The 25695-nt window shown below is 51.8% G+C and overlaps 1 protein-coding gene across 3 annotated transcripts in view; it reads right to left on the bottom strand.

Annotated features, from left to right (window-relative positions):
- Positions 1 to 25695, bottom strand: part of B4GALNT3 (beta-1,4-N-acetyl-galactosaminyltransferase 3) — a 101003-nt gene that overhangs the window by 3112 nt on the left and 72196 nt on the right. The window contains exons 2-20 of one of the 3 annotated variants that reach the window (XM_045830649.1): positions 22237 to 22478; positions 22016 to 22119; positions 20912 to 20989; positions 13740 to 13835; positions 13179 to 13269; positions 12660 to 12760; positions 12063 to 12130; positions 10904 to 10982; positions 10729 to 10795; positions 8690 to 8833; positions 7878 to 7987; positions 6797 to 6897; positions 6463 to 6524; positions 4998 to 5796; positions 3191 to 3510; positions 2387 to 2540; positions 2090 to 2162; positions 1554 to 1707; positions 820 to 946 (exon numbers count right to left, since the gene is read on the bottom strand). In XM_045830649.1, coding sequence (XP_045686605.1) covers positions 820 to 946; positions 1554 to 1707; positions 2090 to 2162; positions 2387 to 2540; positions 3191 to 3510; positions 4998 to 5796; positions 6463 to 6524; positions 6797 to 6897; positions 7878 to 7987; positions 8690 to 8833; positions 10729 to 10795; positions 10904 to 10982; positions 12063 to 12130; positions 12660 to 12760; positions 13179 to 13269; positions 13740 to 13835; positions 20912 to 20989; positions 22016 to 22119; positions 22237 to 22294 — 2786 coding nt within the window. In that variant the 5' untranslated portion in view covers positions 22295 to 22478. The remainder of the gene's footprint in view (positions 1 to 819; positions 947 to 1553; positions 1708 to 2089; positions 2163 to 2386; positions 2541 to 3190; positions 3511 to 4997; positions 5797 to 6462; positions 6525 to 6796; positions 6898 to 7877; positions 7988 to 8689; positions 8834 to 10728; positions 10796 to 10903; positions 10983 to 12062; positions 12131 to 12659; positions 12761 to 13178; positions 13270 to 13739; positions 13836 to 20911; positions 20990 to 22015; positions 22120 to 22236; positions 22479 to 25695) is intronic. The other 2 variants (XM_045830647.1, XM_045830648.1) reach the window with 2 other exon arrangements.

The following is a 25695-nucleotide window of genomic DNA, read 5'->3' as shown; positions in this document are numbered from 1 at the left end:
GGTCCCCACTGTCCTGCCGCCCCTGACCTTGCCCTGTCCACTTCCCCTGGACACAGTTCCAATGATTCTACCCTTTCTTTCTTGGATTCCCCCGGCCCTCTCTCCTTTACCCCTGCCCCTCAGGCTCAACTCTCAAAGTACCATCCTCTTTCTCTCTCCTCTTGGCGGCAAATTTCTTGAAAGAGGAATCTCATACTAACACAGCCTCCACGTCCTCACCACCCTCGAGTTCTACAACCCCCTACAACCTGGGGTCCCAGCCCAGCCAGCTCCCTGCCCTGTCCTTCTCCTCTTCCCTGAAACTCCCTTCTCCCCAGGCTGCCGGGGACCCAGAACCTCCCAGGTGGCTTGTTGCTCTTTAATGCTCCACACGACCTCCCTTGCTGGCCCCAAAGTCTGTCCCGACCCGTTGGCCTGTCTCTCTTACCCATGCCACAACTTCAGCCCCCTCCCGCAGGCACCTTCACCCTGGAGGAGGAAGCCATGTGCTCCCACTGCGACTTGTCTGCTGATCAGAACATTATCACTTACATCTGTACTGATCTATTTTACTTTTCCCCTGACAGTTTACCAAGCACTTTCCACACCAGCCCAGTGACAGAGACAGAGGCAGCATCTTCCTCTTTTAACAGGGAGAGAAACGGAGTCTCAGCAGGGGCAGTAAGTGGCAGAGCTTCCTCTGAGTTCAGTGCCTTCGCCTGCTTTAGGGGAACCAGCAGCCTGGGTCCCGGATGCTCTCGCCCCGTGCCTCCCCCTCACCGGAGTGCCCGATGGACAGAATTCCAGCACACCCCTCAGATGCCCCCCTTCCCCAGTCACCTGTCCAGCAGCTCCCAGTCTTCCCCACCCCAGCGGTCTCGGAACTCCTTGGTGTTCATGCCCCCGATCCTGGCCAGGTCTGACTTGTAGATGCCAAGCAGCCCAAATCCATTCACCTCCCAGTAGCCTGTGGACAAGAAGCTCCAGGTGAGGTGAGCCAGGGCCAGGAGAAAGTAACAAAGATGTCCTCCAGGTGACAACCTTAGAGTCTTTTCTGAAAGACGGGTGATGGGGTGCCTGTAGCTGAAAACTGTCTCATCTGGGCAAGTCCCTTGCCTATTTTGAGGGGTAGCCCCTTGAGCTAAGGTCCAGGGTCCAGTGAAAGCAGGAGTCCTACCAAGCAGTGACCAAGGCTACGGATAGCCCTGCAGTAGGATCTCGAGACCGTAGCTACTAGGGCACAGCCAAGCGCCGCGCTCCTTGGCTCTCAGGGACTGGGGCCCTGTCTTTCCACTCTTTGCATCCTCACAGAGCACAGAGTCTGGCACACAGTAAATGCGTGATAACTGTGCGATGCAAGAATGAAGGGGGAGATGGGGCGGGCAACGTTCATCGCCGCTGCTGCAGCTGCGGCTGTGCTGTCAGCACAGCCCCTGGGCCGCTTCTCTGGACTGTCCAGGTGAGCAGAGGAGCGGAGGGTGACCCTGCTGTGCCGGAACTGTTTCCAGCTCTGGGGCTAAGAACCAAGGTCGGAGAGGGCTTTCCTTCCCTCCCCAGCTCAGGGCACGGCTCACCCTCAGGCCACTGGGGGGTGGCCCCGCAATGCAGCCGCATCACCATGGGGGCGAAGGCCATCTTGCCCTCCACGCAGTGCTTCCGGATGGTATCGACGACTCCAGCGGGGAAGTGGATGTGGAGGTCACAGAGGAAGACGATGCTGTGAGGGTCCTGGGGACACACGTGGGAGGATTGGCCACCTCCGACCAGAGCTAGGAAGCCAAGCCACTCTCCCTGGCTCTTCCCATTTGCATGACTGACAAACTTCCACCAAACAAAGTACTGGGCAGATTTCCACAGCACGGGGCATCAGAGCACAATTCTCGCAATGAGAAGGTGAGTCTGACCCCTCCCCCACTCTGTGTGGACTCCAAGGTCCTGGACAAATGCTCCCCTGTCGTTTGTTTCCTCCAGCCTTGGCAGTACAACAGACAGGACGCCCGTCTCCTCACTCCTTCCTCCCTGAGGAGCGGGCCCCACACACACCCATGTGTGTGTCTCTACCTCCTACCCAATCCTCAGTCATATCGCTCAAGCACCCCCGTGCATTTACCTTCACTAGGTCTATGCCAGCCTGAAGTCCAGCCGAGCGCTCGAAGTTTCCACTCAGCTTCATGTACTGGTAGCTGCGGGGGAAGGGAGAAGGGCTGAGCATTAGGATGAGGCTGCAGTGCCCCCTGAAGGGAGTCAGCAGGCACAGAATGCTGCTGATACGCTTCTGGCATGGGATTGTGGGCAGAGACTGGGAATCAGCAAAGCTGGAGACTCCTGGCTCTGCCCTGGACGCAGCAGCCCTGAGGCTTCAGGAAGGAGAGGGCCAGGTTGCACTCCAGCCAGGAAACCTCCTCACCTCCGCAGCTTGGACCTCTTCAGGGCCATCTCAACATCCATGTCCTCACTGCTGTAGTCAGTGATGATGATGTTGAAGTGTGAGTCCCCGGTGACTTGGAACAGCTTTTCCATGTCTCTGATGAACTGCTGCACCCAGCGTGCCTGGTTCTTCACTGCCCAAGCAGGGCGAGCAGAGGGAAAGGAGCAGAGGTAACACAAAGAAGGGCATGTTCACTCCCAGGTCCTGCATGAGCCAGAGTCCCATCAGACCTCTGCTCTGGGCAGTGCAGCACAAGGACAGAAGGCGCAGGTGAGCTCGCCCCTCACGGGGCCTCTACGCCCAGAGAAGGCCTTCAACTGGGACCAGCCATCGGCTCTCTCGTAGTGACCCCCGTGCTCCAACACTGAAGCCCTGTAGTCGGTCCATCTCACCATCATCCTTTATCTCCTGTCCTGCCCCACTGTCACACTCCTGTCCGGTACGTGTCCCATCTCTCGTTATAAAAAGCAGCTACGCCGTTCTATTCAGCTCCCTCTGCCGTACTTCCCCAGACCGGCTGGAAACCCAGCACCACCCTCGCGGATCGTCACCCAACCCCGAAACCTGGTGCCACCGCAGGAGTGACGGCCTCAGGCCAGTGCGTTCCCAGCTGCATGCGGACTAGCCACGTAAACGTAGACCAGTGACTTTTCTCTTGTGAGCCTCAGTCCCTCAACTGTAAAGTGGCTGTTTTCACAAGTTCCTGTGAGATTTGAGTCGCTGAGCAGAGACCTGGGTGCCCACGATTACTCTCGCAGGGTCCCTGCTCAGCTGGAGGCTCACCAGGCACGATGAAGTGGACCACGGCGCGGTGATCCCAGGAGAAGCCCTGGGGCCAGCACAGCTTGGGCTCTGGGGCCTGGACACTCAAAACACGTCTCCGGCGGTTGCGTGGGCCCCAAACCAGGCCCTGAAGGTTCCGGGCCTCGGCCTCTTCCCCGCCGGCTGGATCGATGCCCTGCCAGCCTCGCGCAGACACATACTCAGAGAGCCGCACCAGGCGCTGGCCTTGCTCCAGCAACTCAAGCTCCAGGAGGTAGCGACCCCCACGTAGCTGGTCCTGACGCTTCTCCACATTCACAATGCGCCGCAGCTGGTATCTCCTGCAGCAAAAAGGGTGGGGGGCTTGAGTTATTCTTGCCCCCAATGTGGGGTGGCGTAGTGTGGTAGAAGGCTGCAAGGCCAGTGGTCAAGAGGCCCTGATTTTTGTACTAGCTTTGCCATTGGCTAAGAGGCCCACCCTCTCTAGTGTTCCCTGCCTCTATATTTAAAAATGCACCTACTGAGCTGGGATGATCTCTACTCTTTCATAGCTGAGATCATATATAAGGTGAGAGAGTTTCCTTTAGGAGTTGACCCTCATTAATAAAATGTTCTGTTCAATCAATAGTGCATAATACACAATTAGATAAATGTTGATTGGTTGGCTCAGCCTCATTATTCACTAGGGAAATGCAAATCTAAACCATAATGTGATACCATTTCACACCCATTAGGATGGTTATTTATTTTTAAAAAGGGATAATACCAAATGTTAGCAAGGATGTAGCAAAATTGGAACCTTCATACACTGCTAATAGGAATGTAAAACGGTACAGCTGATTTGGAAAAGAGATTGGCAGGTCCCAAAAGTGTTAAACACAGTTACCCTATGACCCAGGAATTCTACTCCTAGGTGCATACCCAAGAGAACTGAAAACATGCTCACACAAAACCTTAGTACATGAATGTTCGTAGTAGCATTGTATTCATAACAGCCAGAAAGGGGAAATAACCCAAATGTCAATTAACTGATGAATGGATACACAATATCCACACAACAGAACATTAGACAGCAATACAAGGACTGAAATATGCAATACATTGACAATATGGATGAGCCTTAAAAACGTTTTGCTAAGTGTAAGGAGACAGACACAAAAGGCCACATATTATGTAATTCCATTTATATGAAATGTCTACAGCAGGTAAATCTATAGTGACAGAAAGTAGAGGGGTGGTTGCCAGGGACTGGGAGGAAGGAGGAATGGGAATTTACCACTGTTGGCTACAGGGAGCCTTTTAAACGTGATAAAAAAAATGTCCTGGAATCAGATAGTGGTGATAGTTATACAATATTGTGAATATCCTTAAAAGCCACTGAATTGTATACTATAAAATGGTAAATTAAAGGGTATGTGAGTTTGATCTCAACTGAAAAAAATGCTGATGGGTTAAATGAATGGAACAGTAAAGAACTCGGCCACATCTCCTGCCCTCGTCCTTCTAGCTCACATTTGGGCTTATTTGTTCCTTTTGGCCTCGGCTTTACCCAGTCTGCCTTTTCCCTAGCTCCCTTCCTCAGAGCGGGGACCACCTCCATCGGACCTCCCCAGGGCTCTCGGGCCAGGAGCCCAGGCACTGCAGAGCCTTGCCCGACAGTGGGACAAAGGCCTCACTGGTCCAGGTCACCTCCAGGGGCAGGGGCTCCAGGCACTTGTCCTTCTCGGGAGTCTGCAGCAGGGGAACTGCTGCAGCCCCAGGTCCCGCTCCCCGGCCAGAGGGCGGCCACCTGCCTCGGCCCTGGCCCCAGCAGAGCCCTTTACCTTACCCCCGGCTCCTCTGGTTGAGCTTCTTTAAGAAGACCCGTGTGATCTCGAGAGCCTCCTGCTCCGGCAGCAGCAGGTTGCCAGATGTGTTACAGTTCAGATCAATCCAGTCGCTCCGCAGGGCTTGGAAGTCAAGGTTCCGTGCACTGAAGGTCTGGTCCCAGTTCACCACTGGGTCAAACATGGGCACGTATTCAAACACCTCACTCACATCCTCTTCCTCTTCCTCTTCTTCACCCTCTTCCTCTCCCTCCACTTGTCCTTCCTGGCCTGCAGCTGCCACCACCTCCTCCTCCCCAGGCCAGCCCCTCCTCGGGGCCAGAGGCTCCATCCTGTCACCCCTCCTCTGCTTTGCAATGTAGGACTCGACTTGACTAAGCCACTGCGACTGCCCTAGAGTCTTCCTGGGGCTGTCACCTGTGGGCCCAGGCCTTTTAACTTGAGGCCGGTTCCCTACCAGGTGCCCAGGGGGCCACTTGGCAGAGTGAGGTGGATCCTGGCTGGGCTCAGGGCTGGTTTTTCTCTCCGGCTTCTCTGGTTGCTGCCCTGGGACATTGCTGGTCCTCACTGGGAGGGGAGCCATAGAGCTCTGTTTGGAAAAGGGGGCCGGCAGCCCCTCCCGGGGTTGCGCCAGGAGTTTCCGCAGGCTTCGGAGGCGGTAGTCCGTGACGTCCTGCCCCGGGGTAGAAGTAGGCACTTGGTTTCCCTCTGGCCTCCTGGCGTTCTGGTCCTTGGAGGCAGGGGTCTCCTCTGCCGCCTCTCCATACTGGGACTCTTCCAGAAGGCCTTCCTCAAAACCTGCTGTTAATAACAACCACTCAGAGTTTTCAACCTTTCCCCAAGGAGATACACAAGACAGCTGATGATTATGTGTGACACTCCGGGGTTTCAGACGGGGTGGCATTTGGGCTCTGCCACTCACTGTGTGACCTGGGGCAAGTCGCTCAACTTCAGTAACCCCGGTTTCTCCACTTGCATAAAGGGACTAACAATCCACCTGCCACAGGGTTTTTATGGAGGGGAAGTGATATACAGCGCAGGGTGCCTAGCAGGTGCCTGGCACATGGAGGATCCCAACAAATGGACCCAGCCAGGCCCAGAGGCCTCAAGAAGAAAGGCCACAGGAAGACAGTGCTTCTCTGCAGCAGCAGCAGCAGCAGCAGCGGCACTTCTCAAGGGACATGCCAGGGACAGCAGGCCCTCAATCGAGCAGCCCAAGCAGTCTCCTCCAGGGCCCAGAGTCTCCCCCAGCTGACCCGCATGCTGCCACCAACAGTCCTGTTCTACATGGGCCTTCATTTGGAAAAGCCAGGGGCACCGCTCCATGCCCTTGGGTGAGGGAGGAGTGGCCATGTGGTTTGGATTTTAAGCTCCTCACGGGCAGGGCTGGCACGGTCTGTATTTTTGGGAACGGACCACAGTCACCCCTCCCAGTCTGGCCTGGAAGCCTCAGCTCTCACTCGGTACCTGGCTGCTCCAGCCCCCGTTCTTCAGGTTGGTCAATCTTGATGTATTCCTGAAAGCTGAACCTGTAGGAGGAAGTGACAGGCAGAATGGCCCTCGTGCCCTGCAGGCAAAACAGGAGGCTCTGCTGGCAGTACCAGCAGCAGTCGGACATCGCGCCCCTGCCCGGAGCAGAGGATGGGGGCTGGGTGGGAGTGTGCCGGCCTGTGAGCCTGGGGAGTGCCCAGGAAGAGCCAAGGCTCCTGGGGCTGGAAGGACGCCTGCAGCTCCTCTGGTCCAGAGAGCCACCCGGGCTCCAGCAGAGCGCGGTCTTCTTGCCTCGCTCTGTGTTGCTCACCTGTCTTGGTAGAACGTGCTTTCCTGGTAGAAGCATTTGTTATGGGTTTCCATGTGACTCAGGCGGGTGTAGTCATTGGGGTAAACGAAGGACAGATGAACCTGGAGGTAGAGAAAGAAGCAGCGGGAGGAAGAGGGTGGGATCCTGGTAAGAAGCCCGCCCACCAGAGGCGAGCCTACCTCCAGCTCCTCAGGACCTGCCCTAGTGGGGAGAGAGGGGCTGCTCTGTGCTCTGAATGAGACATGTGCTTACGCAGACCAGGATTCCGCCCCACTCTTTACGCCTCCTCGCTGGTCCCTCTGGACCTATCGGAACCCCGATCTAGCTCGCTCGTGTGTCCCTCCTCTTCCGACCCAGCTCCTTCTCCCCAGCAGCCACGGAGACGGCTCCCTCCTCCTCCAGCCATATGGTCCTCTCCTGCAACCGCTGCACCTTTACCTGCAACCTCCCACCACTCTGGAACAACCCCTTGTATTATTTACTGCACTTCTTTTTGCCTTCCTTCAATATAGCTCAAGGCGATCTCCACCCAAAACCTTCTCGGTGACACCCCAGCCATCCTCTGAGTCCTGGCTTTTCTCTTCCTGCCTCCGGCATTCTCTTGCAATCATCTCTGGATCTGGGTACAGTGTTCATTCTGCCTCTCCAGTTTCCACATGGACTGGAGATGCTCTTTCATTCCCCTGCACAGTTCATGTCCCCAGAGCCTTGTCTATGAGTGTAATGAATACTGCTGGCTGCCTGGCTGGCAGGACTGACCCAGGCAGGCCACGGTTGTGTGGCCCACGGAGCAGGGAGTGTAAGAGGCCTCACGCCAGCCCAGCTCACATCATCGCTGTGACAGAACTGGGTGCAGGGGCTTCCTAAGGCAGAACTCCATTCTCAGGCTTTGCAGGGCAGTCCATCCGGGCCAGAAGCAAGTTGGAATGCTAGTTCTTCCAGCCCAGGGGCCTGTGAGGCCATCCTGTCTGCTGGTATGTGATGTGGTGAGGAGGGGGCAGTCAGCTTCAGCAACCCCCCATCTCAGCCATAGGCAACAAGACCTCTCTCCTGCCCCCCAATGTCCGGGCCCCAGACTTACAAACCGGAGGCCTTGGTAGCGCTGCAGGAGGAGCCCATCCACCAGGTAGCTGGGTTTGTAGGGACAATCAGGCAGGACGTGGCGGAGATGAGACTTGGGGATCAGAGGCACTGAGGACGGTAAGGTAAGAGGGATGAGGGTGAGGCTGCAGCCCTCTGCTTTTTGCAGGCCCCTCTCTGTATCTACTCAAGGCAGCTGTGGTCAGAGTCCATGGCCATTGGCTGAGGCTGCCAGACCAAGGCTGGTGCCACTTGTCTGGGGTGGGGCATCCACACAGCACCTTGGTGACAGAGGACTCACACAGTCTCTAGTTCAGAGCACAGTATAGCATTGGGATTGCTGTACGAGGCTGGCCTCAATGAAGGTTAGCGACTTCCAAGAGGCCACTAAGCCTCGCCCTAGTGCAGTGCAATAACTGAATTTCCTTCTAGAAGCGGGGCATGGGCAGATGCAGGACATGACTTTGTCAAAAGACTCGAACACCTCAATGGGAACATATTTGTCTCCCTGGCCAACAAGAAACTATGGCAGCTGTGGCTGCAGGGGCTGCTCAGAGAACTCTGGGCTCTCGTGCGCTCTGGTCCTGGGAGGCAGGTGCACAAATGTGTGTTCTGTCATGATCTGTATGACATAAAACTGTACATACGTATTTTTATACTTTTCATTATGCATGTTATATTTTACACCACAGTTTTCTGGGTTGGGGGCACTGTGGTGGCCCTGCAGGTCTCCTGTGTCTCCCTCACGCACACCATGGCCCTGGCACTGTATTGTCCCCAGACTGAGTGACAAGTATGCAGCCAAGACCTCACCTCGATAGAGGGTGTCCCGAGGGTCAGGCCGAAGCATGTCGGCGAGGGGCTGCTCCTCTGTGGGAAGAGAGTCTGGGGAGCTGGCGTGGCTGGCTGCAGTCTGTGGGATGTGGCCCACCTCGTCCATCCTTAGGATCGTCTCATCTGGGCCAGGGAGGAAAGAACAGAGGGCCTCTGTGAGCCCTGGAGCAGATCCAGCCCAGAACCCAGGCCCTGCCTCTTTGAGGGGCCCAGAAGAGGCTCAGTCAGGCTCCTGTGTACCCTAGGGACAGTACAGGATGTGATCGACCCTCCTCCCTCTGCTCCTAAACCCCCAGAACTTGCAGTTTCAGTTTGTAACCTCCCTTCAATCCCTCCACTGGCCCCATGACTCGCACACACCACAGTTTTTGTGTGACTTGTAAAAAGACACAGTTTCCTCAAAATGCTTTACTATGACCTGCTAGAAATTTGTCATTATAAGTATTTTTAGTTTATTGAACAAACACATATATCTCTGGCTGGTGTGGCTCAGTGGATTGAGTGCAGGCCTGTGAACCAAAGGGTCTCGGGTTCAATTCCTAGTCAGGGCACATGCCTGGGTTGCAGGCCAGGTCCCCAGTATAGGCGCTTGAGAGGCAACCATATATTGATGTTTCTCTCCCTCTCTTCCTCCCTCTCTCTCCCTCTCTCTAAAAATAAATAAAGAAATAAAATCTTTAAAACACACACACACACACACACACACACACACACACACACAGCGCTTACCACAAAATAAGCCTGGCATGTTCTAAGCATCTTACAAATAACACATTTAATCTTCATAATACCACTTGACTTATATACTAATATTATTATTATTATTATTATTATTATTATTCCTATTTTACAGATAAGGAACTATGGCAAAGAAACTCTAAGTCACTTGCCTAAGCTCACACAACTGATAAATGGCAAAGTTTGAACCAAGGCACAGTCTCAGCCTGCAGGCTACGCTGCCTCTGGGACAGACAGGTCTCACTGCCTACGGCAAGCAGGGCACTCCCTGGTGGTCCCCGAAGCCCCGCTCCTCACCTGAGGGCTGCTGGCCTCTCTGCTCTCTGCCTCCTGGGTTCATTTGTCTTCAGCCCCAAAGAGAGCTCTCCTGGTACACCCAAGGCTACTTACCTCTGATCCATTTTACTAGTTCCTTACCTGAGCTTTGCTATGGTTCTCTTTCTTCTGGGTTCACAATGAATCTATGGATTCCAATTCTGCCCTCTTTCTCTCGCAGCAACCCAGCAACTGCCCCCTCTGCTTTGACCGTCGGCCTCTTGCTTTGGTCGCCGGCAACCTCCTCCCATCACCTTGCCTATTCCACACGTGCACCCTCCCCTGTGAACCCAGCCTTCCCTTCTCTCTCCATCCCACCCCGTCTCACACATGCACTTCCCCGGCCTTCCTGGTCCCCTCCCAGCACCTGCCTTTTCCTTCTCCCCTTAAGGTTCTAGCCCTGTCTGCTTTTCCTCATGACCCGACCCGCCAGGTGGCAACTTCTCAGTGGGACCTCTGGATGAGAGTCTTGCTAAGAAAATCATAAGCAACGAACAGTACAATGGAAGAGCCCATTTACTGCAAAGTTTAAGCAGTTGGGAAAGTTCCCTCTCCTCTGCCATGGCTGAGAAAGAACCAGGGCTGCCTTATCTGTGAAATAGGCGACTGGCCTCACTCAGGTCTTTCATCTGGAGTAAGCTTCTTACAAATAACCCATAGTTCGTAGTCCCTGGATATCCTTGGAATCACACACAACATATTGTGTAGGGGTGCACAAAGGAATTTTTCAGAGTGGAAGATTAATAGAGCTTCCCTCAGGTTCTCAAAAGGGGTCTCTGACCCCTGAGAGTTAAAGACCTCTGACCCTAGGGCCCCTTCAGTTTCTGTTCCTGTCCCTTCACACCCATGTTCCAAGCACCTTGAGCTTTAGCCTCCACCTCCCACCCTTCCCCTCACCCAGTCCCCAAGGTGGGCTGAGCCTCCTACGGGCACCATCCTGCCTCCATCTCAGAGCCTGTACTCACTTGTGAAGAGGGACAACGAAGGGGAGTTAATGATGGTGAACTTGGCTCCAGGCTCATTCCGTCGCCACTGGAAGAGGCAAGAGGGTGGGCAAGGAAGGTTGGAGGCAGATAGATTTTGAAAAGGGTTCAAGAGACAAGGGAGGAGGAGCAGCAAAGAGCTGACAATGGAACTCACCGCGACTTCCACGTGATCAGTGCCCTCATCATTCTGCTTGTGCAGCACCTCAAAGTAGTACCTGCGGGAGGCTGACAGGCTGCCGGGAGGAGAAAGCAGGGAAACAGGGCTGTCCCGGCCCCTGTGGTCATCCCCCGGTCCCACTCTTCCACTGTGCCCAACTGGTCCCACAGGATCTCACCACCAAACTCTCGTCTCCTTGCTCTTAGGAGTCCCAGGGTCCTGCCATTTAACCACTTCGGTCAGAGTCCCCACTTGCCCATTTACTAACATTCACAGGACAATGGGGAGAATCAAATAGATTATAATAATTAACCCTTAGACAGTTGTTACTTTGTGGTAGGCCCTGTTCCGGGTGTTTCATATACACTAAGTCACTTAATCCTTGCTTGTAGATAGGGACACTGAGGCACAGAAATCTGGGGTCATTTGTCCAAAGTGGACGAGGTAATATGTGGTGGAGTTGGGATTTGGACCCAGGAGTTTGGATTTGCTTCAGAGCCCATGGTGTTGGCTGTTATGCTGCATTACACCACAGAGGCTGGCACATGGCAAGTGCTCTTTGCAAGTGGGCTGTTGTTATTATCAACACAGATATTGTTACCACCAAGCCTCTGCAAAATGTTCTTGCTTGTGTGTGTGCTAGCCACCAGGTGGCGCTCTGAAGTTGGGCTAAGTCTCCCAGACAGCTGTTAAAGTGATTCCAGCCACTATTAGCTGGGAAAGGCCTTTGCTACCAAGGGATCCCTGAGAATAGGTCCTTTTACACAGCACGGGCAGGGCAGTGGGTCTTGAGGCTGTACAGCTGTGGACATTTTGGGGTATGGAGAGAATGTGAAAGGCAAGGACTGGGAGCAAGGAGACCTATTGCTGTTTTCCAGTCCAGAGTGTCACCAAATAGCTGTGTGACCTTCATTAAGTCACAGCCCTCCTCTGGACCTCAGTTTCTTCCTCTGCAAAATGAGGAAGGACGAGCCAGATGGTTTCTAAGTCAAAGACTTCACATACTAACATGCATGACGGGTGCCCAGCAGGAATAAGGGCGGCTGGAGAGCGGCGGGGACACGCTGGGCTCTGTGACCTGGACTTGGCCTCAGCACCTGCGGGAGGCTGGGGTTTCTTTGCCACTCTTGAGAATGTCATGGTGCTCCCTACTCACCTCACTGGCTTGGAAATTTGACTCCGAAATTTCCCAAACTCTCCTGGGGCAGTCCACTCTTTTCCAGTCTGGAAGTGTGAGGAGAGAAAGCAAAGGAGGGCAAAAAAGAGAAAATACAAAGGATGGGAGTTGGTGAGAGAAGAAAAAGGAAGGAATGAGGAAAAGTAGAGTAAGAAGAGGGAGGAGATGAGGAATGATGATGAGACAGAAGACAGAAGGGAGCAAAGGGAGTGACCCGGGCAAGAAGCACCTCCACCCTCCCCAAAAGGCCCTAGCACTCTGTCCCCCCAGCTCTGAGTCCTAAGCACTGAGCTAAGGACACTTGAACCAAAAGACAGGAGTGGCCCAGGCCCGGCCCACAGAGGAATCTTCCCGGTGTCTTTTCCCAGCCTCGGCCTGACTTCTCCCTCCTCCTCTGTTTATCGCTGTGTGAAATGGGGTGGGGTGAGAGGGAGGATGCTTCTTGTTCCCACCTTCTTCCCTGGCAGTCACAGCAGAGATACGAGTGGTAATAAGAGTCTATGATGGAGGCTGGGGTCCCTTCAATGCCTGGCACCTGGGACCGAGGGGAGAGCCCCAGGGCTGAGCTGACCCTACCTTGCCCACACTGGCCAGCAGCTGAAGGCCTGAGACCTGGTCGTCCTCGCTCAGCCAGAATTCCGCATTGTCGTCTGCAGCGATAGCAAACTGGATTGTCCCTGGGCAGTGGGGGAGAGTCCAGGTGAGAGCAAGAACATCAGAGTCAGGACTGAGGACCATACTGTATTGTGTTACAGCAATTAAATTCTCTGGGGGGCTTGGTGCATAACTTCCCTCTTGTAGAGGGGGGTTTCTCCATCCAGGGAGACACTATGAAGAAGGGAAGACTAGGGAGAGAGGTGACACTAGTTTTTCAGCCTTGCAATGCTAGTTGCAAGGAATGAATTCAGCCTGGGGGAGGGGGTGAGGATGGGGCTGGATGGGACCTCACTGGACTCGATCTCCCCTCTCCTCAACGGCATACTAACAGCATCCCAGTGCAGACTTATTTTGCACCTACAGGCTTATGCTCTCTGGATACCCTAAAGAACTCTGAGGCAGGAAAGCAGAAGGGTGGGACACTGGGGCTGGCCTCACCATCAGTGAAGGGGTGCAGGTAGCCAAAGATGCGGAGGCCATAGTTGGTCCATTTGGGGGATACGGCCAGCTTCCTCAGAGTCGTGCGTATCTATGCCAGGAAAGGGGAGGGAAGCTGTTACCCAGCAGAGGGAAGAGGAAAGTGAAGAGACTGGCTCACACAGGGCTGGTGGGAAGACCAGGAGGGAGCGAGACAGGAGGGAGCAGGGCATGGCTTGATACGGAGTATAGGCAAGATTTCCACCCCCACTTGGGTGCTTCATCTAGGTGACCTTGTGCAGCGCACAACCAGCACAACCCTATGTGGTGGCCCCCAGTACACTATATGACGGCCACAATGAGAGTCTAAAGCTGAAATGCTGGTGAGGATGGCAGAGGGAACCTCTGGGGATGGAGCAAGGCTCGGAGAGGAAAGAAGGGCCCACAAAATAAAGGAAAGAAAGCAAACCAGAAAAAAAGGAAAGATAAGGAAGACAAAAGGGTGGGGAGGCGTGGATAAGAGGCAGAACTGGGCAGAGGGGAGGAGACGGTGTGGAGGGAGAAAGGGCCCACAGCACTCACGTGGGGGTACAGTGGGAAGTGGAGGTTCCTCCTGAGCTGCTGGACGGAACTGCCACACCAGTCTTCAAAAACGTGCAGGTTGGCGTGGCCCCGGAACTGCACGGGCAGAGAGGGGAGTGAGAGTGAGCATCCCAAACCTGTCCGTGGCCCCGTGGCTTGAGAGGCAGGGTAGAGAGACAGAGGCACAGGCCACCGCAGCCCCAGCTTCAGAGTTCCTCTCACTGTTGAAGGTCGCCGCACACCTCAGTCCCATTCCCATCCTTGGCACCCGCGGCTTCTTTCAGGAACGTCTTCCCTGTGGCCTGGCCCTGAGGCCTGGGCCTGTTTTTCTGGCCATGCATGCATACACGTGTACACACGTACGTAAACACACACACACACACTGGCTCTTTCCACGCAGGAAGGGTTGCATTCCTTCGTGGAAAGGGTGGGCTGGGTTGCATTCCCTAGGCAAGGGGGAGTAACAGCCTTGACAGAATGGCAGAGATGACAGAGGGAACTGGAAGGAAGTGCCAAGTGGGGGTTTCAGCTGAAGACTTGCTCCCCTCCCTCCCCTCTCCTAATGCCTAGTAAGAGGAAAGCTCCACAGCTGTCTGCTGGTGAAACCTTATCTACCCAGTGGTCTTCACACTTGGGGCTCCCCTTGTGAGGCAGCAGCTGGAAAAGCACTGCGGGAGGTCTCTGGGGGCCCATCTGCAGACCTCACCTCCCGGCCTCCCACTGCTCTCAAGAGTTCAAAGCCCCGCTCTGCCTAGGCCTCGCTGGAATAACGAGCCAGGTGCCTGGGGTTCCAGGCAGCGCTGGGAAGGCAGGAACGGAGGATGTGCTCTCTCTCTGCTCCTCAGGAGAGAGCGGGAGGCCTGGAACAGAGGGGCCCCTTCAGAAGAAAGGGCTAAGGCAGCAGCAAGTACTCTGAGTGGGTGGAGGCCTGGAGTTGAGAGGGAGGGGAAGCAGGGGGATGCTATCCCAATGTATCCTCACAACGAGTTTCAGATTACTCCACCTCAGCCCTTTTCTCCTCCCCTCCCCCAGAGCTTAATCTCCAGGTTGTGGGAGATGGGACCTCAATTATTCTACAAAAACAGATCCTGCCCTCCCTCCCCTTTGTGGCCCATCCTTATCAAAATCTAAGCTGCCCTTAGGAAAACAGAGGAGGAAGCCCCCCCCACCCCCACTCCGCCCCACTGGAAGCCCAGATAGAAGGAAGTGACAAAACGTCTCCAGCAAAAGGTCTGGAGGGAGGGATGGTGGAAGGAGAGAACATGGGGGTGGAGAACTACTCAACCGAACGCCGAAGAGCTGTGGCTGGTGGGCGGGCACAGGCCCTCGCTGCGGGGAAACACTGGCTACAGCCCGACCCAGGAAAGACCCAAGAGAGTCTGTCATTCCCCATCCCTTCAGCAACTTGGTACTTCCTGGGTGCATTGGCCTGACCAATGCTAGGAATGTGGAATCTTGGGAAGCAGCCATCACTCCAGGGAATATGAGTGGGGGGCTGAGGCGGGTGGGAGAGAGAATGTGGGCTGGGTAGGTGGGGGGAGGGTTAAGGCTTCTTGAAAGGAAAGAATGGGTACATTGTGCTACTTCTGGAGAAATTCCTTAAGTCCGTTTACAAGACTCGGTGTCTCCTGCCAATGGCCTCACTGCCCTTTCCTGGGACTTTCAGGGCAGTGTGCTCAGATCCACAATAAATTGCGGAGGGAGGGCATACCACCAGAAAAGTCTGCTGTGTTCAACCAGGAAATCAGAGGCCACAGTGGGTTTGGGCAGGGGAAGGAGGGAAGAAAGAGGGTGGCTGGCCACCTCCCCACTCCTGGCCTCGCCTGAGATGCTGCAGGAAACCACAGGCCAGGAGACACAAGTGCAGAAGGAGGACCTTCTGTCCCCTTGGAGGTCTAGGCCCTCACTCAGCATTAAGCTAGCCCTCAAACCATGCTTCACCCACTCTAAGGCTGTAGGTGGGGAGTCTCTCAAGGACGACTATGCCATCTTCCTCCCCAGGCCCAGAATGGCGACCCCACCAGGATTTGTGTCCCTTCAAGTTTTGGAGATTTTGTATCTGGCAGGGATGTGGGACTTCAGTTCAGCAGTGCCACTATTCGCCCACTTTCCATTGTCCAGCAGGGACTAAGACCCAGGGAAGGCCACTGGGTGCTCCCATTGCCAGAACACATCCACGGCCAATGACAGATCTGGAACTTCCGGTTACAAGTAATGGAGAAAATATCTGTTGGAATGCACTCATTTTAGAGGTGAGACTATTGATGCCCAGAGAGGTAAAATGACTCCCCTGGGATACACAGCAATTATTCTTATAGAAGTGGAGAGGGTGTCTTGGAGTGTGGGTGGAGGTAGGTGAGGCCAGCCTCAATGGGTCCCTACAGAGGAAGGCACACTTCTCCCGCCCCCACGACACTGCCTCTGCCAGGCCTCACCGGGTTTGCCAGGCCTCAGTAGAGCCTCCAGCGGGATTGAAGCTTCTTCCTCTCCACTAATTCTTCACACTGCCTTCAAATTGCTGTCCCAGAGGTTCCCAGAAGGCTTCAGAACAAAACCTCAGCCTAGCACGACTGACCTACCTTCCCAGCCGCACCTCATAGCACTCCCTGTCCCACACTCGCACTCACCCACAGCACCCCCTTTACCTCCCCATGCCTTACAAATACTACGTATTTCTTGGTTGAAAGGCCCTTCCTTTGCCTCCCCACCTGACAAACTATGGCTCACCCTTCGAGGCTCTTCTCATATCCTTCTCTCTGAGGCCTTCGCCCTCCTCTGTGTTCCTGTGTATCTTAATTATTTGAACGAACAATAGCTTGGAGAAGCCCCGAACTTAAGTTCCTTCATTTTTTCTATGAGCACTGCTTTGTGCTAGTTAAAGATGAAAAGAGATGTGGAGGAGGTGCGAGACGCAGAGGGCAGGAAGGCAGGGGTGGTCAGCTGTACCTCCAGGGGAGCCCGAAGGCCCATGGCGGGATGTGAGCCTCACTCTCTGGCCCTCCGCTGTGCCGCCCTGCTGCTCGGCCAGACTCACACTCGCACAGGCAGCACAGCTGGCTGCTGATTCACCTCATGAGTCAATGAGGCCTTGCCTGGGAGAAGCACCGAGGTTGGACCACATGACCCCAACACAGCAGGACAATGAGGTCACCAGTTCTTATATACCAGACTCCTGAGTTTCTGTATATTCAAGCTACTCGTGATTCCCTGTTCACACCTGTCCTTTGAGGGGGCTCCGCCTTGGAATCAGGAGTTCCAGACTCCATGAAGATAAGCAGTAGCTCTGGATTTTGAGGAAAGGGCCGAAGGCCCACTTGGTGAAATCCTAGTGGGTAAAATTCCCCATGTGAATAGGTGATTTGTAAATGAACGGAGATGCCACTTGTATCGCACTGAGGCAACTACCTCATACCTGTGCGTGATGACAGTGTTTCTGAGCCCTGAGAAAAGGAACATCTGACACACACAAAATCTCATACACAAGCGTTCACTGCGGCGCTATTTGTGATAACCAAAAGGCAGAAACAACCCAAATATCCATCTATCAAGGAATGAGTAAATAAAATGTGGTACATCCACATCATAAAATATTATTCAGCAATAAAAAGAAATGGAAATACTGATATATGCCACAGCATGGATAAGCCTTGAAAACATGATGCTCAGTGAGCCCTGGTGGGGTAGCTCAGTTGGTTAGAGCTTTGTCCCAATACATCAAGATTGAGGGTTTGATCCCCGGTCAGGACACATAGAAGAATCAATCAATGAATGCATACAAAGTGGAACAACAAATGGATGTTTCCCTCTCTCAACTCAATAAATGAAAATCAAACACACACACACACACATGATGCTCAGTGAAAGAAGCCAGGTGCAAACGGACACAGATTGTATGATTCCATTTATATGAAATGGCCAATCCAAAGAGACAGAAAGTAGACTAGTATTTTTAAATGGGTGAATTATATGGTATATAGTTATGTCTCAATAAAACTGTAACCAAGACAAAAGAAAAGCCTGAGATGGAATCTACTACATTAGAGATGCTGCCTCAGCTCTAGCCAGTATGGCTCAGTTGGTGCAAGCATTGTCTCATAAACCAAAAGATCATAGGTTCGATTCCTGGTCAGGGCACATGCCTGGGTTGTAGGTTTGGTCCCAGTCAGGGTGTGTGCAAGAGGCAACCAATTGATGTTTCTCTTTCATATCGATGTTTCTCTCCCTTCTCTTCTCTCTAAAATCAATAAGCATATCCTCAGGTGAGGATAAAAAAAGAGAGAAAGAAAGAGACTCTGTCTCACCAAAGCCTATATGACATGACCCATGAAAATTCTGACTTGCTTTGATCTGATTTGTGTTCACCAAAAATCGGTTGCCTCTCGCATACCTCCGACCAGGGAAACTGGCCCGCAACCCAGGCATGTGCCTAACCAGAAATCAAACCAGCCACCTTTTGGTTTGCCGGAATGACGCCCAACCCACTGAGTCATGCCAGTCAGGGCCAGAGGTAGCATTTTGACTAACAGGCAGTATTCTGGTCAAAGGAATGGTTTATTGACCGATAAATGAATAATTTGGCATTGAGGTTTAATTACTGGGGTTTGCTAATTGGTATCTTATGATTTGGGTTGACATGAATAAGTTTCGAGTGCAGTTACCACATGAAGGTCAGCCCCCACAGCCCCAGCCATCCACTCTGAATGGGCCTTTCTCTGACACCCCACGGAGAATGTCTAAGACTGTTTTGCTTTTGAGGGTCACTTCTGCCCTTAGAGACTCTGAGCAGCCAGCTAAAGCCTGGGGCAGGGAGACAGTCAAAGAAGAGACCATTATGTCTTACGTTCTTCTGTTCTTTCTTGCTCACCCGCAGAGCAGGGCTATGCCACCTTGAGCGAGTGAGTAAACCCCTCTCATTACCTGACAGCTAGCAGATGGGCAATAAATGACAAATTAACCTGAGCTCTCCTTGCCAAAGCCATATGTCAAAAGACAGGAGACAGGTAAGGAAGTGAGAACAGAGAGGTCCCCTTGACCGGCTGGCTGTAAGGGAGCTGAGAGCACTGTGCAGCTGTGTGACTGCGTACCTTAGCTACTTCACCTTTCAGGGCCTTATTTCCTTTGTGAGTAAAATAAGGTTGGATTAGTGACTCCCTGAAGATCCCTGGAGATGGTAATTGGGATTCTTATGGTCAGTGAAAATCAGGCATTTACCACCAAAAGGCTATACACACTTACTAAAAGATCAATTATCATTTGATCAATTATTTCTTTAATACGTTAATCCTATATTAATCACTATTTATTATTTGTACACTATTGTCATTTCATATATATCTCCATTCCTGATGGGCAAAAAAAAATAAGGGGAAAGTTAATGATTAATAAATACAGAATGTTATGTAGTAATAATCTTTCAAAATAATTGGTTCATCAAGAAAAATGATTCAAAAAAAAGAAAAATGACTGTCACCATAAACAAACTGTAAAAAATATTTATAGCATGTGACAAATAGTTTATATGACTAATTTATAAACTAATTTATAAACACTTTATGTAATTTATGAACTTATATGCTAATTTATAAACAGAAAATAACCCATTGAAAAATGGGCAAGAGATACAAATATGCAGCCCAAAGAGAAGAAACACAGCAATCACCAAACACATGGAATGATGAGTTAAAAACAATAGACCTGAACTGCCCTCAAAGGAGAGAAGGCTGCATCGCTGGGCCAATGATCTTTGAGGCACCTTTCTTCAAAATGCTCTCTCCAGGTGGGGTGGGGCACGATTACCTGATGATGTCACCTAATACAGGTGTGACGGTGTTGGAGCCCATCCTCTCTCAGGGCTTTAAACAGAGGCAGTTTCACTGGGTGAATAAACTAACCCCGATGTCACATTTAGCATGGTGCTGCCTCCTCACTCACTCCCGCCCCACAGCAAACGGGTAGATTGGAAATGAAACCACCCAGGCTGAAGAGATGCATTCATGATGGGTATGGATGAAGACGGGGGCTGGCCGGGACCCCCAGCCCAGAAAAGTGATCTATGTCCACAGGCCCCAGGACCGAGGGATGCTGGGGTCGTGGACAAGTTGTAAAATATGAAACCCAAACTTCAAGTGTTCACCCCAAAGCACCATGGTAACTCTGGAGTCCTGGCATAAGCATTTCCTCAAGGTCATCTTGAGTGAGTTAATGAACCTCCTTGACCTTCAGTTTCTTGGCCCAAAAAAAAAAAAAAGAATCTGTCAAATCCTACATAAATAAAGGATATCATGATGATTATGACAAGTTTTATTCATGCATTTCACTGCTACCTATAAAAATTTTCTAAAACAAGGTTTCCTAGTGTGTTTCTTAAAACACTGGTTTCACAGACTTTTAATAGATGTTTCATGGAAAAAAGCAATTCAAGAAGCACATGAGTTTGGTACATGCTGAGCTAAACCAAATTAAACAGATTACTGCAGAACTTCTCAGAAACTTTCATGTGCTAATGTGTATTTCCAAGAAGTGGATACAGTATATAGCTTTTAAACTTTATTTGACAATGAACTCCTTTCTTCCTGGAATATCTTATGGGACTTAATGGTTCAAGAAAGACACTTGGAAAGCATATCTTTTAGACAGGCATGGACATGGAAGTCATGGCTTTCCTGAGTCTTGTTTTTCTCACTTACAAATTAAGGATAGTGATACTATTTTACAGGGTCCTAAATTGGTATGAGATAATATACAAAGCCAGGCAAATAGTAGGCCCACAGAAAATGTCAGTTCTCCTCTAAAGGAAGAAAATCGAATGAGCCAGGAATCCTTCTTCTTTTTCAAGCTAGGTAAAAATATTTAACAATAACCACTGGAAAAAATTTTTGGTGGACTGGCCCTGGCTGGTGTGGCTCAGTGAATTGAGCGCCAGGCTGCAAACTGAAAGGTTGCTGGTCCGGTTCTCAGTCAGGGCACATGCCTGCGTCGCAGGCCAGGTCCGAAGCTGGGGATACGCTAGAGGCAACCAATGGATGTTTCTCTTCCTCTCTTTCTCCCTCCCTTCCCCCCTCTCTAAAAGTAAATAAATAAAATATTTGAATAAGCTTTTGGTGGTTTCTGTAATTATTTGGAAAAGCTATTTTTTAACCTTCTCAAAGAACAGGGACAGCAGAGTCCCTTACCTCTGAGAGCCAGGGGACAGCCTTATTCCACTTCAGATAGCTGCTGTTACTGCTCCCATCGCGGTAAAAGTCCTGGTCCTGGCAGAAGAGTGAAGAATGAACTTGGTGGGAGTATCAGGGTAAGAACAGGGTTTGGGGCCCCTTGGAAGTGCCTCTGGGGAAACAGAGGTTAGGACACACAGCCCTGGAAAAGCCCAGGAAGCTTTTCCACGTAGCGGACACTCCATTTACCACCCACACTGTAACCCTCAGGAATATACACCTCCTTGAGTTTCAGCAATGTATACTCCCGGGGTTCTTTTACTTTCTGAGTTTTTTGTCTTCCCATGTGGAAAACAACTTTTTTCTAATTAGAGCAGGCTCTTTCGAGGGCAAGGACCTTGCCTTCCCTTTCTCTAAATCCTCCCAGGACTCTGCCCATGTTTGTCACTCATTTGTCCTAACAAGTGGGAGCCCCTTGGGGACATCCCAACGGTTCCCTCCTGTGCAAGCCCACAGGCTAATTTTGGCCTGGTTCAGTCTTGGGGATCCATACCTATTCTAGGCTCAACTTCAGGGCTCCAGGCGAAGTTGGATCCCAATTTCCCTAAACTCAATCCGCCCACCCCCTCGCCGCGCCACTGCTCCTGTCTCACTAGCGGCCGTTGGTCCAAAAAACACTAGGAAAAACGCTCCATTACAAATCTGTTCCCCAGCTGTTTGTGGGGTGCGATGGGGTTGTCTATCCCATCCCCTCTGACTCTTAGAAGCAAGGTTCTGGGATCATAACCAAAGTACGAGCCCAGCGTTAACACTGGCAAGAGGCAGGACATTCTGGTCCCACCTCAGCCCCTCAGTTGCTGCTGGGAGTGAAGGCCACATTCCTGGAGGGCCAGACATGGGCATCTTGCACTGTGTGATGAAGGCTTTGAGGAACACAGGATGTACATCTCTACCCACCCAGCTAGGAAGTCCTCTAATGCCAGGCTGCCATTCCCAGGGACGCTTTCTTCTCTGCCTCTCTTACCACAAAAAAGCAGGTTTCCCTCAAGGCTGTATGGGCGGAGGCAGCTGAGGCCCCATGTTAACGAACTGGCAGGGAAAGTGGACTGGCCTGCCACGTACCTGGGAGCCTAGCCTGTGGGGGTGGTAGAACTGGAGATGTGGATCCACAGCTGGAATGTTCCTGCTGGCCAGAGCCTTAGCCAGTTCTCTCCAGCTGCCATACCCTATGGAATGGAAAGAAGAAGAGAGAGACAAGGTCAAGAACAGCTGAAGACCTCATAGATCTGTAAGATCTGGGAGGAATAATAGAAGTAATCATCTTTCCTTCTGCTGCTCCTCACCCCTCTTCAAATGGTGGACATGAAGTGACTGGTGGTGTTGGGAGGTAGTTATAACCATGGCCAAGGTCTACTGCGCAGACGGAGAGGAAATGAGCTTATATCCAGTAGAATGTTGTCTTCCACACACGGGAGAAGGAGCCAGGCCAAGGGAAAACAGAGCACTCTCCTCCCACCGGACAGCCTCTCCCCACCGGGCTGATTCTTCTCCAGTTGCCGTTAGAGGCAGTTTCTCCCAGAGGCTGCTGTGGGAAAATGGTTGTGACAGGCAGTGGGACTAAGTTCTCCCCTGCACAAGTTCCCTTTCCAGCTCAGCCCCTCTCCTTCGAGCCCAGGGAAACAGTGTACTGTCTAGCTGGGGAGCCCTCCGCCCCCTCCCACTGTACAACATTAATCGCTGGGTGGCTAGATGGAACCAGAGCTAGGGGCGGCAGGAAAGGGTGGGCCTGGAACTCGGTGTGTGCCAAACAAATCCATAAGATTTGAGACCTAGATACTCCTGGGTTGATCTGGAGGTGTGTGATACTGGTGCCTGTACCCCGGCAGCTCTGGAACTGGTTGGCCTGCACACATCTCGGAAGGCTAAAGGCAAACTATGATGAAAGTGAGGGGGTACAGGAAACTGCTGGGGTGCATACATGCACTCACAACCAAGCAAAGAGGCAAGGAGCTAAGCTCAGAAGGGTGAGGGTGGGGGGGATAAAAATTCAGTGGTCGCTCTTTATTCACTGGGAGGTCAGAGCCTACTGACTACATGTCAGGGGACGGCTTAGGCATGGCTGTTAGACTTTGAACACGTGGGGTCAAACCACTATTAGCCATGACCAGACCCACACACTAGCCAGGGCTGGAAGGGGCTTTCAAGATCACGTAGTCATTTCAGATGAGAGCAATGGGACCCTGGCTGGTCAAATGCCTTATCTAGGCCCACTCAGCAAATAGTGACAAGGGTAAGACTAGAACCCAAGTGTTCAGATGGATTTGAGCTGCTGCTCTTCCTCCAACAGCTCCATCCAGATGCTCCCAAGATACTACAGCGGGCACCAGGTACAGAGGAGTTAGACCAACATCTCCATTCCCTGGGAACCAATAGCTGGCTGAAAGCAGAAGAAGTGTCACAGGAACCCCCCTGCGGGGGCCAGGAGAGACACAGAAAGCTGACCAGACACAGAGGAAAGAGTACAACTTACCAATATGGACACACAGAAGGCGGACAGCAATTTTTGCGTGAATGTTTGTGTAACTGACTCTAAGAGGGGACTGACTCAGGGGGCATGGGGACCCTTTTCTTAAGCAGTTTTGTGCAGCCCTTTAGTGTGTACTAAGCATCTCATAGGCCTGATCTCACTCAAGACTTATAAGAATCTACGAGATAAGCCAGATCTGATTACTCCCATTCTACAGACGCCAAAAGAGAAGCTCAGAGTTTAAAGTCACAGAGTTTAAACTGTGACTTTTAGTTGTTTCAAAACTAGGATCAAAACAGAGAGCCTCTCGGTCTCACAAGCCAGTGTTTTCTCATTGCGCCTACATCTTCTCCCATGGACACTCTTTGGCACAGACTTAGAGGAGCCCTGGGGACAGAGGCCTCAGCTACGGATCTGAGCCTTTGGGTTCTGCACAGACATTAAACCTCTGCTTGTGTTATGTTTATAGGAGCTTTGCAGGTTTATCCCTCTGCCATCAAGGTTGCTTCTGTTTCCATGGCTGGCCAACTGGCAGTCAGGAACAACAGTCAGGTTAGTTCATGCAGGGGGGTGCTCTGGGGAAGCAGCACGCAGGGCCAGTGAAGTGAGGTGAGGGCGCGGAGTGAGGCACAAAGAGGACAAATGCTCCCAGACCCACACCTGCATTTGTGGATGAGCTCAGGGAAAAGCTGTTTGTTCACCTGCTGATCCCAACTCAGCCATGTCTAATGTAAGAGCCCCATCCCTTTCCAAGCCCAAGCAGATGCTGGCTAGTGTTTGGGGACTCAGGTGCCTGGGGGAAAAATAAGTCACACTGTGGGAAGGGGAGGGCAGGCCCTGTTTGCTTCTGCCTCTGAATGACTAGGCCATCTCTTCCTTGACGTTGCGCTTGTGAATAAAAACAATCTACTTCAGACAAAGTTGTGAGGAAATAATAAAAATGCTATTTGCCTTATCAATGAAAGTCACAGAACATCTCAGATGCATATTCTTTCTCATAACAAGCTTTTAATTCCAGTCAAATTCTTTAGACTTTGAAAGTCACACGAAAAGTGAGACAACTTACTCCAAGGCCAGTGGACTACCACTGTGGGCCTTCAGCGTGTCTTCTCCTGGCATTTGCTGGGGATTGGCAAAGACTGTCTCCTTGACCAAACCGCAGACAGCCTCCTCTGAGCCCTCTTGTAGACCAGGCCTCGTCCTTGGGCCCTGCCCCTGGCCTGCCTAGCCCAGTGTTTAGAAAGAATCCTATTAAACCTTGTTGGCAAGACTCCCCATGCCCTCGATGGCTCCTCTTAGGGATTTTTCATGCATTGAGCCACTCACTCTGCTCCTTGACTGTTAACCCCAGTTGTCTTTGCCATATTCAGAATTGAGCACAGTTCTCTATTGAAGTCTCTCTCCTGTACTGTGATAGTACTAAACAAAATCTGTCTTCATCACCTTTAGTTACTGTCCAGCTCTATTTCTCTTCAAATGAAGGCAGAAGGTGGCTCTCTCCATGAACAAGGACAAACCCACTGTGGGGGAATGTGCATCAGTGACGTTAAACCTGACCATGTCCTGCCTCTGGGTCACAGGTAAGTCTGGACGGCTTTGAAATATTTGGAAAGTCAATAACCCAGGCTTTGGTAACTGACAGAGTAGGAAATTCCATGTGAGAACTTCGCAATATAGTAGAAAGACAAGCAAGGTTTTGGAGTCAGAAAGGTCAAATTGTACACTCACCACTTAGGCCTCAGTTTCTTCATCTGGACGGTGTAGGTAAAAACGCCTGCCTGTAGGACCACTGTGGTGACTAAATTATGCATGTCAGATCAAGTGTGGTGTCTGTCACATACAGTAAGTACTCAGTAAGCATTCCTTCCTCTAACAACTTTAACTTTGGGGTGTTGGACTTGGAAGTTGAAAGCTGTGAGTTTCAGCCTATTTACAACTCTCTGAACTGCAAGCGGCCAGTAGCTCTCTCACTCCCTTCTCTCTGCGCTCACCGGCCATAGAATTGAGTGGACTATGGCCCAGCAATAACTCAGCAGTAGAGCAAGGTCATACTTCCTGTGTTTCATGGGCTCTTCTTTCTGTCCTCCATCCCACATCCATCTCCCCACACGCTTCACACACACACACACACACACACACATTTAATATTCACCAAGTGCATATTGAGCATGAAGCACTGGGCTGGGCATTTGGTATTTCCTTTTCCCCTGCCTTTTCCTCTGTATCAACCCAGCCATTGGATACCCAGGCATTGCTCAGCCCCCTGGGGGACCAT

The sequence above is a fragment of the Phyllostomus hastatus genome, unplaced genomic scaffold, assembly GCF_019186645.2.
Source record: "Phyllostomus hastatus isolate PE091 unplaced genomic scaffold, TTU_PhHast_1.1 phas_contig_152, whole genome shotgun sequence".
NCBI lineage: Eukaryota > Metazoa > Chordata > Mammalia > Chiroptera > Phyllostomidae > Phyllostomus > Phyllostomus hastatus.
The sequence above is the reverse complement of the archived record's forward strand: the minus strand, read 5'-3'. Positions and strand labels throughout refer to the sequence as shown.